The sequence below is a fragment of the Mesoplodon densirostris genome, chromosome 5 (assembly GCF_025265405.1).
Source record: "Mesoplodon densirostris isolate mMesDen1 chromosome 5, mMesDen1 primary haplotype, whole genome shotgun sequence".
NCBI classification, from domain to species: Eukaryota; Metazoa; Chordata; class Mammalia; order Artiodactyla; family Ziphiidae; genus Mesoplodon; species Mesoplodon densirostris.
The window spans coordinates 131,943,207-131,957,872 of record NC_082665.1 but is presented as its reverse complement, the minus strand read 5'-3'; the positions used below and the strand labels follow the sequence as shown (position 1 = coordinate 131,957,872).

The following is a 14,666-nucleotide window of genomic DNA, read 5'->3' as shown; positions in this document are numbered from 1 at the left end:
TTTTTCACCTCTCCTTTCCTATTTTACTTTGTTTATAAATTATTGATGAGACTCTTGAATCTTTCTCCTGCTTTTAATTAAAATATATATTTTATACACACACATATTTAAAATTGGCAACAGACAACCATTTTGGGACATGTTGCTGATCCTTATATTTTACTATTTATTTATATTTGTTAATTTTAACAATAACATTTTGACTTTTGTGAATATTCTCCCATAAAATCATTCCTTATGTTTTTCCTTTACTACATATATTACAGAATTCATGCTACTTTTATTAAAATAAATTTTATTTCAGAGATGCAATTTTTGCTTAAGTTAGATTTCTAAATTAAGAAGTCATTTAAAAGCAGAATTCAGATGGGGAAAAGTGCTATGAGGCTGTTTATTTTATTGACCCATTTTTCTCTGCTGTCCATTTTTTATATTCTTTGGGTTTCATTCTTTTTAACATTTTTGTATAGCAGATTTTATTTTTCTTTGTGCATGTGTGTACATGAACTCTTTGTGTAAAAGAGAGGTTAAATTTTGATAGCTAATAGGTTAAGTGTAGAGGATACACAGCACAGTTTAGCTCTTATTCCTCTTTTGATAATACTCTGTGACGTGGGAATAAAATTTAAGTAAACAGCCATGGTTGTAAAAAAACAAAAACAAAACAAAACAAAAAGTAGGAATAGATTAGCAAGGGGTGCCATGCAGAATTTGGACAGCAATTCTAGAAAGAGAATTTGAAGCAACTTCTTACAGGGGAGCTTCAAGCCCATTAAATAGTATAACATAATGGTTAGTTGTTATTGAAACAACTTATTTGTTGGCATCTATTTGATTAAAATCAAATAAACATGGAAAGCACATTAACCAGAGTTCTGTTTCTCTAGCTTACATATTCTTATTTATTCAGGGTTGAAACTTAAAGCTGTAGCTTTCAAAAAATAATACACACTCATACTGAAATATATGTACATATGTGTATACATTTTTTAAAAATCGCCTTCTGTATACTGTTTTGTATCTTTCAATTTTTATTTGACATACTGTGGGCAGCCTTCTTTATTAACCTATGTAGATCTACTTAATTCTTTTTAATGTTCCTAAGTATTTTATTATGTCAGTATGTCGTCATTGTTTAACTTCTTTCCAGCTAATGAATATGGGATGTTTTAGATTGTTTTCCAGGTTTCTCGTTAGCTTTAATTATTTCAAAACTTTATTTATAGCTTATTCAAGAACATCATTCTTTTTCTTAATACTTCTGTGAAGATTATTGATGGAGCAAAGGATATATAGAATTCTGAATCATTGTTTAGAGATTATGGAAATAAGTACCAGATCTAGGAAGTGAAATAGATTGAAATTTTGTAATAGGTGGCTTTGATAGAAAATTTCAGTTTCATACTCATACAGGCTTATAGAATGTACTTGATATCAAGCCTCATTTTTTTTTTTTTTTTTTTTTTGCTGTACGCGGGCCTCTCACTGCTGTGGCCTCTCCCGTTGCGGAGCACAGGCTCCGGACACACAGGCTCCGCGGCCATGGCTCGCGGGCCCAGCCGCTCCGCGGCATGTGGGATCCTCCGGGATCGGGGCACGAACCCTTGTCCCCTGCATCGGCAGGCGGACTCTCAACCACTGCGCCACCAGGGAAGCCCTCAAGCCTCATTTTTTGAAACTGTGATGAAGATAACGCATTTACAAAGTGCCTTATTTTAATTATAGTACTACATATACTAAGTAGGATGAAGAAATTTTAAGGGTTTTCTCATGAGTCTGTTGACTTTTTGTGTCATTCTGAGATGTTTAATATATGTAATTTTCTATTCGTTGTCTTTCTTCATTTCCTTCAGAATTCTTCTCTATAGTTTTAAACTCCATGAAGTGTCTTGTAAAAAAAAAAAAAAAAAAAAAAGGTGCTTAATAAGTTACAGGTTTTAAGCCCAAACTAGGAACTATTTGGGAGTCTAAAAAAGTAATGCAATACACGGCCCTTGTTTCTAAGGCCCACTATTTTGACATCTGCATTTAGGACACACAAGGTAAAGTACAGTAGCTAATTTGAAACCATTACATACTTAAATATTCAGCTGTGTATTCTGTAGAGAGTGTTTACCCACAAGTGAGCTAACCTAATTATGTCTTGAGATCTCCCGTAAATACTTTAGATTTTTTTGCAAGTTTCAATATAAGGAGGGTTGGGAAACATTGTTTTAGGCTGGGTAAAAGGCTTGTGGGAGAACTGAAGTCGTAAATTGATCCTTGAAGTTAAGGTAAAATTTGGCTAGACAAAGAGGGAAAAGGTAGTATAGGCAAGGGAAAGACCAATAAACAAAGAAATGGAAGAATTGGGAATGAACATGGACAAGTAATAAAACTGACCTGCAGGAAAATAGGATGCATGTTGCAGAATAGTGGTAGTTCAGTTTGACTCTAAGTAATGATATGGATAATGGGCCTGGGACATGCAATAGAAGACACTTAAACTACTGATGTGTCCTGGAGCAAACAGTAGTGTGAGAGCTGTGGTATCAGAATATAGTTAAGGGGAGTGGCTAGCTCTGTTTTTTAGCAGTGTTGCAGTAACAGTGTTTAAGGTGATGCTAATTTAGATTCCTATACTGGCACTTGGAATGAAGGAAGGTCAGATACTGCTGAAACGAATCTAATAGGACAAATTAATGTCTTGATGACTAAACGACTTTAGAGAATGATCAGGAGATATGAATAAAAATGATATCAAGGGGCTTCCCTGGTGGCGCAGTGGTTGAGAGTCCACCTGCCAATGTAGGGGACACGGGTTCGTGCCCCGGTCTGGGAGGATCCCACGTGCCGTGGAGCTGCTGGGCCTGTGAGCCATGGCCGCTGAGCCTGCGCGTCCGGAGCCTGTGCTCTGCGGCGGGAGAGGCCACAGCAGTGAGAGGCCCGTGCACCGCAAAAAAAAAAAAAAAAAAAAAAAAATGATATCAAAATTTGAGTCTCCGTGATTCGGAGAGTTGAACCTATATTGTAGAGCGAGGGAAAGAAGATGATGTGTTAAGTTATTTTTTAGTTTCTTTTTCTTAAACTTTTAAAAATTTAATTTCCTACAGGATCTTTGATTTTCATTTTGGCTTTTATAACAATTTTTTTTAGTTGTAATAACTACTTCTAGTAACTCTAGAGAGATTAAGCTATGTATATGTGAGTGAAACAGTGTGTCTAAGAATAATTGTGAATCATATTGGCAAATGGTAGCTTTTTAAGGTAATTCTCAGTGAAGCTGTGTTTCTTTGCACATTTGGCTAAATGGGTAAAGGCATCGTAATATATACTACCCTGAAGCAATAGGGTAGGCAAAATTTTCCATCAGGACTATGGCCTACGTCAAGTTGCTGTTAACTGTAGGCACCTCTACTCCATACCATTTAGGACTAAAATGGATGGTTTTGTGATTGAAAAACCTAAAATACCTAAAATAGGTAATACTTAACATATTTTAAAGCCATTAAAGTTAGTTTATAATAATGACTGCCACAATACAAACAACCCTCTAACATTTAGGGGGAGAATGGAGTACATTTCAGGCTGTTTTTCCTTTTCTCTCTGCCCTGCTTAGCAGTCAGGTAGGAAGTAAAAATGGCCATGTCCACTGGCCCTGCAGAGCCCGGGTTCACAAGTGGTTGACTGGCAGGGTGAAGCAGGAAGATCATGGCTAATATGTATGAAAAGAAAATGAAATTGATAGCTGGCTTCTTATAAAAGCTTCACTGCTTTTACTACTGAGAAGAGTTTCTTTTCCTGAGAAATTTTGCAATATTACCTGCAGATCTTAGTGATCCTAATTTGAGTTATGACTCAGGGATAAAAATGTGTGTCCTCAGCAAGTATTTTCTTGGAAGACGAGTGAGTGTCTCCCAATTGGTAATGGCTGGCAAACTCAGGTTTATTCTGGGTTACATTACTTTTGATGTAAAGTAATTGATATAGCTTATAATTATTTTAAGCTCTAAACTCTGCTTGTTTATTTACAGTGAATCTAACATTATAAGCATCTGGAATAATGGGAAAGGCATTCCGGTAGTAGAACACAAAGTAGAGAAAGTTTATGTTCCTGCATTAATTTTTGGACAGCTTTTAACATCCAGTAACTATGACGATGATGAGAAAAAAGTAACAGGTAAAGTCTGATTTAGGCTGATCAGAATTTTTATTGAAAAATACTGCCCTCTCTTACTATTTCTATATAAAATATTACAGAAAAGGAAATCTGTATAGTTTTATTATGAGAAAATCCTTTTCAGAATTAATATATAAAACACTATCATGTTTAATTGTTTTCTTGGTTATAGTCTGATAGAGACTTAACTCTCGTAGTATGCTGACTTCTGCTAGAACTCCTGGAGCTCCTAACCTGGCTAATGGTTTGGGTTTTGAATTAGAGTCCTGATGAAAATAAGATGTGTATGATTCCTGTTTATGTGAATTTGTTTTTACATAAGCACCATGTCTTTTGGTATCAATTAAATTGCTTTTAAACTGATTTCTTTAAGAGGGTCAAGACTGAAAGTCTAGACTCTATGAATAGAGTTGAAAGTGCTTTGACCAAAACCAGATGTTTTTCTACTTATTTACATTTCCTAAGTAGATTGATAATTTTTTTTCCAAAACCAAGGCTCTAGGAAGTTATATAGATTAAAATTTTGTAATACAGAAGTAACTTTGATAGAAAGCTCAGATTTCATACATAGACTTACTGAATTGTAGGAGATACAAAGCTTAATGTTTTTGAAGTTGTGATGAAGATAATCTACAAAATGCATATTTTAATTTTACTATATGTGCTAAATCTTAATTGTATTTTTCTTTAAATGAAAAATCTAAATATACTTTGCATTATCATCAATTGATTATTTAAGTAAGTGGAAACTGTTTTGCAACAGACCTTCTGTATGGTAGGTGAGTTAACAAAGTTTCTTTAAAATCATTTTCATTAAACCTTTCACATTTAATTGTTTTTACAGGTGGTCGCAATGGTTATGGTGCAAAACTTTGTAATATTTTCAGTACAAAGTTTACAGTAGAAACTGCTTGCAAAGAATACAAACATAGTTTTAAGCAGGTATGATAGAAATGTGCCTAATTCTTTTTTTTTTTTAAATAATCATGTTTGTTGCTTTGCCAAGATAATAGACCTTAGGTAAATTGCAATGATACCTATATAACTTTTTAAAAAGCATTAAGCAAGTAATCAGTAAAAAGACTTCAGAATGCCTGGGATATTTTACATAAAACTATCTTTCTCCTATTCCTTTAAAACAAATGCTTTACTTAATAGACTTTTCCTTTAACCTATTTAAGCAATAGGGAAAATGTCCTGACCCTCATAGGCAGATTGAAATACATCCGCTTAGCATGTTTGAAAAATTCCTTGTTGATTCATCAAATTTAAATTTCAAAATTTTATATTTCACTTTTGTAGACCTTTGAAAATAGTTTGAAATTTTACATAGGCTAAAATAATTTTGTCAGGAAAAGCATCATACCTTTTTATTTTTGTAAAATTCTGTATGGTCACGTTGAAGAATTTGAAAGATGTTTAACAATGTATAAAGTTGTGCAGTTTATTTTGTTTATTTTCAGCATGAGGTTATAATAGTAGTATTTAAAATTTTTTCATTTATAATAGAAGTTTTAAGAATTTGGTTTGTTGTGAAGCTGGAAAACATAGTTGTGGTAAATGAGTGTTATCTCATTAGTTGAGTCTTTATGTATTATCAAATATAGAAGCATTATAGAAACATTTGAATATTTTTTCTTTTAAAGACATGGATGAATAATATGATGAAGACTTCTGAAGCCAAAATTAAACATTTTGATGGTGAAGATTACACATGCATAACATTCCAACCAGATCTGTCCAAGTTTAAGATGGAGAAACTTGACAAGGACATTGTGGCTCTCATGACCAGAAGAGCTTACGATTTGGCTGGTTCATGCAAAGGAGTCAAGGTTATGTTTAATGGAAAGAAATTGCCTGTAAGTGTCTTCTAAAATAGTTAATGCTTTGTTAATTCGTAGACAGCTTATAGTTAGATCTTGCTTTTCAAATCTAATCTGTTAATCTCTTAACCAGTGTGTTTAGATGATTCACATTTAAAGTGATTATTGATACATTTGGATTAAAATTTACCATCTTGCTATTTATTCATTGTATTTGTTGTTTGTTTCTTATTTCCCTGTATCCTGCCTTCTCTGGTTTTAATTGAGCTTTTTTTTATGATTCCATTTTATCTCCTCTATTTACTTGTTATTATACCTGTTTTTAAAACATTTTTAATGGTTGCCCTAGGGTTTATAATACACATTTGTAAATGATTTGAGTCCACCTTCAAATAATTTATCACTTCATGTGTAGTGAAAGGACTTTACTTTTTCATGGAAAGGCATTTTATTTTAAATATAGAAGTGTGTACACGTCAATCTCAAACTCCCTAACTATCCCTCCCTCCACCTTTCCCCTGCCATTAGCCACAAGTTCGTTCTCTGTGAGTCTGTTTCTTTTTGTAAATATGTTCGTTTGTATCATTTTTTTAGATTCCACATATAAGTGATATCATATGATATTTGTCTTTCTCTGTCTGACTTCACTTTTATGATAATCTCTAGGGCCATCCACTTTGCTGCAAATGGCATTATTTCATTATTTCTTATGGCTGAGTAGTATTCTATTGTATACATGTACCACATCTTCTTTATCCATTCACCTGTCGATGGACTTGATTCCACGTCTTGCTGTTGTGAATAGTTCTGCTGTGAACATAGGGGTGTGTGTATCCCATGTGTAATGGAAGGACTTTATAACAGTACATCATACATTTCACTTTTACATGTGCTGTAAACAACAGAAGAAGAAAGAGAATGAGATGGAAGAAATATTTGAAAAAATGATGGCAGAAATGTTTCCACAACTAGTGATGTTGTTGTTAATGCTTTAAGCAGTCAGTTATCTTTTAGAGCAATTAAAAATACAATAAAGAATTATATTTTACCTTCATTTATTCCATTTCCAATGCTGTTAATTTCTTGGTATGGATCTAAGTTTTTGATCTTAATCATATTCCTTCTGCCTGGAGATTTTCCTTTAATATTTATTTTCTGTAGAATAGGTCTGCTGGCAATAGATTCCCTCAGTTTATGTTTGTCTGAGAGAGTCCTTCTTTTCCTTCACTCCAAAGGATACAGTTTCACTGAATGTAGAATTATGGGTTGATAGTTTAATTTTTTCAATACTTTAAAAATGTCACTCTGTTGTCTTCTTGCTTGCATGGTTTCTCCTGTAGTTCATATCCTTCTTCCTCTGTTGGTAAAGTGTTTGTTTTTCCTCCGGCTGCCTTGAAGATTTTCTGTTTGTCTTTGGTTTTTGAGTATGCTATGCTTAGGTATATATACGGTTTTCTTTGTTGTTGGTTGGTTGGTTTTTTTGGTGGTGTTTTTTGGTTTTCTTGGTACTTACTCTGTTTGGTGTTTTCTGAGCTTCTTGGATCTATTGTTTGGTGTCTGTCACTAATTTTGGAAAATTTTTGGCTGTTACTTCTTCAAATATTTCTTACATGCTTTTCTTTCTTTTCCTTTTGGTGTTTCAATTATGCATATATTGTAGGGTCCCAAGATCTTGGACGTTTTGCTCTGCTTTATTCACTCTGTTTTCTCTTTGTGTTTTAGTTTGTTTAATTTCTATTGCTGTATTTTCAAGTTCATTGATCTCTTTCCCCTACTGTTTCAACTCTTTTGCTGAGCCTGCCAAAGGCATTCTTCTTGTCTTCTACTGTGTTTGATTTCTAGGATTTCCAATTGATTCATTCTTAAAGCTTCTGTCTCCCTGCTGAAGTTGAATATTGTCTGCCTTTTCCACTAGAGATTAACAGATTAGCCATAGTTATTTTAAATGTCTTATCTGATAGTTAAAACATCCGTGACACGCCTAAGTCTGGTTCTGATGATTGCTTTGTGTTTTCAGACTGTTTTTTCTTGCCTTTTGGCATGCCTTGTAAGATTCTGCTGAAAGTCAGCTATGTTGTATAGGGTAGTAGATATGGAGTACCTAGGCTTTAGTGTGAGGGTTTATGTTAATCTGGACAGGGACTGGGCCGAGTTTGCAGTCTGTTGTTGCTATGGGCACCAGATACTTCAGATTGTTTTTTGTCCCTTCTTTTTGCTTTGGACCTTCCCTTGGAGCTGCCCCTCAAGGAGGGTCTGTCTCGTGTAGCTCTCCCAGCTGAGAACCACTGCCCGGTTGTAGGTTGTGGAGACGCCCATGTCTGACCAAGGCTCCGGCTTCAGAGCACACAGTGAGCCCGTGTCTCAGGGGTCTGGCATTCACAAGAGTGTCTGCCCCTCCGCTGGAGGTGGGGATTGTCCCTTCGTCCTCTGTTCTCTTGCCCTAGTTGCAGCAGGTAACCGCCAGTGTTCTCATTCAGTATCCTTTAGACTCCCTGCCCTGCAGAATAAGCCTTTTAAAAATGTAAACTTAAATGAGATGGGGGTGAGGTGGGGTAGCCTGGGGCAGAATTACTTCATCCCAGCTGCAGTGATACTTCACCACGGCTTTCCTGGCAGTGCCCTTCCCCCTGTGGATTAAGGTTTTTTTTTTTTGCTGTTGTTGTTTGTTTTTCTTTTGGATAAGGGAGATGGGTCTGGGGGTCTGGGTGGGATTCCCAGTGGCTGCTCTTCTCCCCCAGCTGGCCCCATGGGGGAACTTGTTCTAGATTCTCTCTGATCTGCCCTGTGAAAACCTGCTCTACGGTTCCTGGAAAAGAGTAGGAACCCTTTGACCACAGCCCTCAAGTTCTTCACACACTCACGCCAGTCCGCAGGTGTCCTGTAGCAGTTCGTCAGAAGCTCTGGCTTAAGGCTCCTATGGGCTTATGTAACCAAGTAGCTTCTGTCCCAGTTAAGCAAAAGGCTTAGGTTCTGTGTCTCCCTACAGACACCGGTCTCTCTTCAGACTTAGGATGGCCGCTGTCCTGTGATCTCAAGCTTTTGAAGATACATAAAAAATTTGTCACCTGACCAGCTGTTTTCTTGAAAGGGAGAAGAAAACTTCTCCTTCTTTGTCCTCTACATGTCAACTCAAACTGGAGGTCTACTTGGTCATTTTAAAAATTTAAACTTTTGGAAGATTTTATAATAATTTACCTGTCCAGCTGTCTCTTCATAACCTCTCTTTGTCAGGTACATACGGAAATGAATTCCTTTTTAAAGGGCAGAAATCAAGGAGTAGAATAAGGTTGGGATCTGCAGATTGAGAGGTGTTGTGGTGAGGGGAAATGAGAGTGTGAGTACCTGCTGGCATTCACCTAGTTCAGCTGCCAGTGGGAGAGAAAGTGTTTCTTGTCTTTGTTTTCTAAATTATTAGGTAAATGGATTTCGCAGTTATGTAGATCTTTATGTGAAAGACAAGTTGGATGAAACTGGAGTGGCCCTAAAAGTTATTCATGAACTTGCAAATGAAAGATGGGATGTTTGTCTCACACTGAGTGAAAAAGGATTCCAGCAAATCAGCTTTGTAAATAGCATTGCAACAACAAAAGTAAGTACACTAATTCTTTGTTTCCAAGTCAGTGGTAGAACAGTGCTTCATTAAAGACAATAAAATAAACAACAAAAACAAAAACCCAGATCTCCTTTTGTGAAATCAAAATTGACTTATGAAAAGAAAAGCTTATTTTCTATGAAATAGCTGTCTTACAGTTTAAACACCCATTGAGAAATAAGTTTATATGATTAGTGTTCATAATTGAATACATTTATATTTTATGACATTTAGAATGGTAACAAATTCCTTATTTTGTGTTCTCTGCGTTTTGAGTGTAAAAGAACAAATAATAGGGGATGAGTCTGTTTTGGTGTCAGATTGTGAAATGCGTTATCTGCCATTCTGAGGAGTTTGAACCCTTTTTCTGTAGGCTTTTAAATTTCCAAATCAAATGAAATTCTTCTCATCTATAAGCACTTATCCATTGACCATAGAAAAATATTAGGCACTACAAGTGTGTATTTTAGAATAAGCTAAAGCAGTGATCTGTCACTTTGTCACTCTTGTTCAAGTTTGAACTTACTTTTTTATTGTTTTCTATTTTTTTTATAATCTAGCATCACTTTCTCTAGTCAACAGAAATCTGTATCATATATGATTGCATTTTGTTATGTGTAACAGAAGCCTAGTATACAGTGGTTTGTAAACATGTAAAGGTCTTTTTCTTCCTTGTATGACTGGGGACTGGTGGTAGGCAGTGTTAGTCTGGTTCTGTGACTCCAGAGTGTCATCAGGGACCTATGCTCTTCCTGGCTTTCTCTTCTGCCACTCTTAGCATTTGGCTTTCGTTCTCATGCTGCACCCTTCCAAGTTATAGGGAGAGAGAATGAGTTTGGGCAAATGCATATGCCAACTAGAGCCTCTCCCCTTTGATCAAGAATGCAATAGTTTTGGGGCTTCCCTGGTGGCGCAGTGGTTGAGAGTCCGCCTGCCGACGCAGGGGACACGGGTTCGTGCCCCGGTCTGGGAGGATCTCACATGCCGCAGAGCGGCTGGGCCCGTGAGCCATGGCCGCTGAGCCTGCACGTCCGGAGCCTGTGCTCCTCAATGGGAGAGGCCACAACAGTGAGAAGCCTGCGTACTGCCAAAAAAAAAAAAAAAAAAGAATGCAATAGTTTTTCTGGAAGCCCCATCCAGTAGACCTCTGCTAGCATCTCTGGCTAGAACTGGGTCAAGTGGCTACCTCTAGCTGCAAGGGAGTCTAGATTGGTGAATATTTTTAATTGGGTATGTTGCCAGTTAAAAACAAACAAATTTGGGTTTGTCAGTAAGATAAAAGGGGAGAATGGATATTCATTGGACAGCTGTCAGTGGCTGCCACGGTCCCTAAGTGTCAGTCTTGTGAGTGCCACTGCCACCACTAGGCCAGTGTTCGTTCTCACTTTCATGTTTCTTTTTTTTTTTTTTTTTTTCGGTACGCGGGCCTCTCACTGTTGTGGCCTCTCCCGTTGCGGAGCACAGGCTCCGGACGCACAGTCTCAGCGTCCATGGCTCACGGGCCCGGCCGCTCCGCGGCATGTGGGATCTTCCTGGACCCGGGAACGAACCCATGTCCCCTGCATCGGCAGGCGGACTCTCAACCACTGCGCCACCAGGGAAGCCCTCCATGTTTCCTTTTATTCGATTGCTTTCACTTTGTATGGAGTCTTATGGAGTTGCTAATTGGCTCCATGGCCAAATAAGACTTTATTTTTTAAATCCCAACTCTGGCATTCTGAGACTCATCTTAACTCTTTGGAAAATAGGGTTAATAATATAGTCATGCTGAATTCACAAAGTTGTGGTGAAGATTAAACGCTCATTCTAGAAAAAAATGAATATGTAACTATTTTGCTACCTTAACTATAGAAGATTTTGGATTCTATTTTTTTTCCGTCTTTAGGGTGGACGGCATGTGGATTATGTAGTAGACCAAGTTGTTGGTAAACTGATTGAAGTAGTTAAGAAAAAGAACAAAGCTGGTGTGTCAGTGAAACCATTTCAAGTAAGTGATGTTTTATATATTCTGTTGAATTATTAAATAATATTAGTTCTGATATTGACCTTTTTTGATATGTTTTCAACAGGTAAAAAACCATATATGGGTTTTTATTAACTGCCTTATTGAAAATCCAAGTTTTGATTCTCAGACTAAGGAAAACATGACTTTGCAGCCCAAAAGTTTTGGATCCAAATGCCAACTGTCAGAAAAGTTTTTTAAAGCAGTGAGTAAAATCTGTATTATTTTTCAGTGTTTTTTGTTTTGTTTTGTTTTTTGCTTTTTTATTGAGAGTTGATTAAGTAGATTTCTTGATTTATTTATTCTAATTATTCTAAATCATTCTAATTATTTGGATTAGTTTCTTTTTTATATTAATTGTGGGTACAGGCATCCTTATACTAAAAACTAATATGCTTTGATTCTGAAAACTTCAAAGGGTAGATAGACACTGTTTCATAAAGCGATCGATTATTTTGCCAAGCATTAAAGTGGGGACTCATGTAACTAATTGTGTTTTTAGCTTCGCATTGTCCTTTATAAAGACAGATTTGCCTCTAAAAAGTGTACTGGTCCTTATAGGACTCCTGATTTCATCCTTTCTACTTATTTCAAATTCATATACTGATTTTTACGTTTATGTAGTTTTAAAAAAAAATTTTGGTAACATATGCATAACATAAAATTTACCATATTCTACATATTTTAAATTTTCATTTTACTTTGTGCATATTTATTTAGGCTGCCTTAACTTTCCTGAAACAAGGTGAGAGTATAAATAAATAATAAATCTTCTATTTATAACTGAGCCTTGTGGCTACTAATAATTTCTCATAGTCTCTTATGTATCAGCAAGATTTGCCTCAGTTCTCTTGTTCACCAGGACCATCAAACATATATTAAATGATCATATCTAAAGCGCCTTTAAATATGTTTGCCCTGGGAATGTAAAGATGAATAAATTACAGTCCCTCCTCTTTGTAAGTTTATAGTTTTTTGGAGTAGTATCATGTAATTGCAGTAGAAATAATATTTTTATCAAATTCTGGTATTGGAATTTCAAAGGTAGGGGTCTCACAAACATGTTTTTTAGGTTTTAGTTAAAGGCCTATAGAATAGTACTGTTGGGTCTAATCATAATGAATTCTGAATACAGATGACCTAGTGTTAATGATAGCCCAAATTTCTGCCCTCATTAACAGTTGTAATTTGATTTTAGATTTTACACATTTTCATTTTTGGCAGAGAAAGTTTAGATTTGACAACATAGTTCACTTCTTTTTATATCTGAAACATTCCAGAAAACTATTTCATACACCTAAAATCAAACTACCCAGGTTGATGAAAAATAAATAACTCCAACTTTTGTTTGGAGACGCTTTACTTTTTCTTGCGGGGAGGTTCGGGGGAGGTTTGACATCTTGTCACACGTTAATTCACTGCAGAATGACACATATGTAATGTTGAAATCCTCAGTACCAAATTTTTAAAAAATAAGGACTATTCATAAGGTTTGTTTTGTTTTGTTTTTGTTTTTTTGGCCACTTCATGAGGCACGTGGGATCTTAGTTCCCCAACCAGGGATTGAACCCATGCCCCCCTGCAGTGGAAGCACAGAGTCCCAACCACTGGACCACCAGGGAATTTCCCATAAGATCTTGAGTTTATCCTAATGTTTCCTTCATGGTAATATTTCTTTGTCATAGGGAATTCAAGATTCACATTTTTGTGTTGAGGGACATCAAAAATGTCAGTGTCTAAAATTTCCCAGGTAGTAAATTCATAGGTGGATCAGCTTTTACTGTGTTAATTTTCACAAAACTAACTTGTAACAAAAGCTATGTATATTTCTTATGTAGTTTATTGTAATAGAACTTTTTTCATATGTAGTAAAGTTGGCCTTTTTTTCATGTGTTTACATTTCAGTACAATAGGTCATTGTGAATAGCTGCCTGAGTGAGTTTTACTGTAGTTAGAATAATATTTACCAGCATATATCACAATTACTATCATCACTACTATTGTTTTGCCTTATAACTGCACAGATTCCAAGTATTACACTAGTTTTAGCTAAGTGTATAAACTTCTTGCTTGCTTGTATATTATTACTCTTTGATTTTTAGGCCTCTAACTGTGGCATTGTGGAAAGTATCCTGAACTGGGTGAAATTTAAGGCTCAGACACAGCTGAACAAGAAGTGTTCATCAGTAAAGTACAGTAAAATCAAAGGTATTCCCAAACTGGACGATGCTAACGATGCTGGTAAGGTTCAGATTTTTTTTTAGATTTTAAGTTTGTGTTTATTCAGTTAGAGACTGTTTTAACTTTCTACGTATAGAGCATAGGGTTCTAAGTTCAGAGTATGGTTTTACTTCACTAAAATTGCCATATGTACCACAGATTACTAATTTTGGGGGGCAGGAGTTCCATAAAATGCACTTAATTTTTAAGTTACCCTGAGCATGGTGTAAGATGCTCTTACAGCGCTCCGTGGTCACTGCGATCATCAGTCTCTCGGCTCCGCGCTCTCATGGGCGGACTCGAGAACTTTGGAATGTGTGTCCTCTGCCCCCAGGTGGCAGGCACTCCCTGGAGTGCACGCTGATACTGACGGAAGGGGACTCTGCTAAGTCGCTGGCCGTGTCCGGACTGGGCGTGATTGGGAGGGACAGGTACGGGGTCTTCCCCCTCAGGGGCAAGATCCTCAACGTGCGGGAGGCCTCTCACAAGCAGGTGCGTATCTGCGCCCGTGCCCGTGGCACGTGAGTGCCTTGCTAGCACTGTGAGCTTTATGCGTCCCTGCGACTCACCTTTGGTCTCTGGAGACACTCTAAAACACTTTCCATCCTTTTCATGTTTGCACAGATCATGGAGAATGCAGAAATAAACAATATCATTAAGATAGTTGGTCTACAATACAAGAAAAGTTATGATGATGCAGAATCGCTGAAAACCTTACGCTATGGGAAGATTATGATTATGACTGATCAGGTTGGTTTAAAAGTTGCCACATATTAGAATATATCTTTTTCAGAATGTCCTTTTGATATTTGTTTCATGAGATTTGTCCCAAGATAGTAGACGCGGAAGTGATTGTATTTACATCCAGGG

The 14,666-nt window shown here is 36.5% G+C and overlaps 1 protein-coding gene across 3 annotated transcripts in view; it reads left to right on the top strand.

The window, feature by feature from the left end:
* The window catches only part of TOP2B (DNA topoisomerase II beta), a 65,720-nt gene that overhangs the window by 23,101 nt on the left and 27,953 nt on the right, over positions 1–14,666 (top strand). For all 3 annotated transcript variants that reach the window (XM_060099506.1, XM_060099505.1, XM_060099504.1), the window contains exons 5-13: positions 4,014–4,159; positions 5,004–5,101; positions 5,806–6,018; positions 9,398–9,571; positions 11,460–11,561; positions 11,644–11,781; positions 13,679–13,817; positions 14,131–14,288; positions 14,421–14,546. In XM_060099506.1, coding sequence (XP_059955489.1) covers positions 4,014–4,159; positions 5,004–5,101; positions 5,806–6,018; positions 9,398–9,571; positions 11,460–11,561; positions 11,644–11,781; positions 13,679–13,817; positions 14,131–14,288; positions 14,421–14,546 — 1,294 coding nt within the window. The remainder of the gene's footprint in view (positions 1–4,013; positions 4,160–5,003; positions 5,102–5,805; positions 6,019–9,397; positions 9,572–11,459; positions 11,562–11,643; positions 11,782–13,678; positions 13,818–14,130; positions 14,289–14,420; positions 14,547–14,666) is intronic.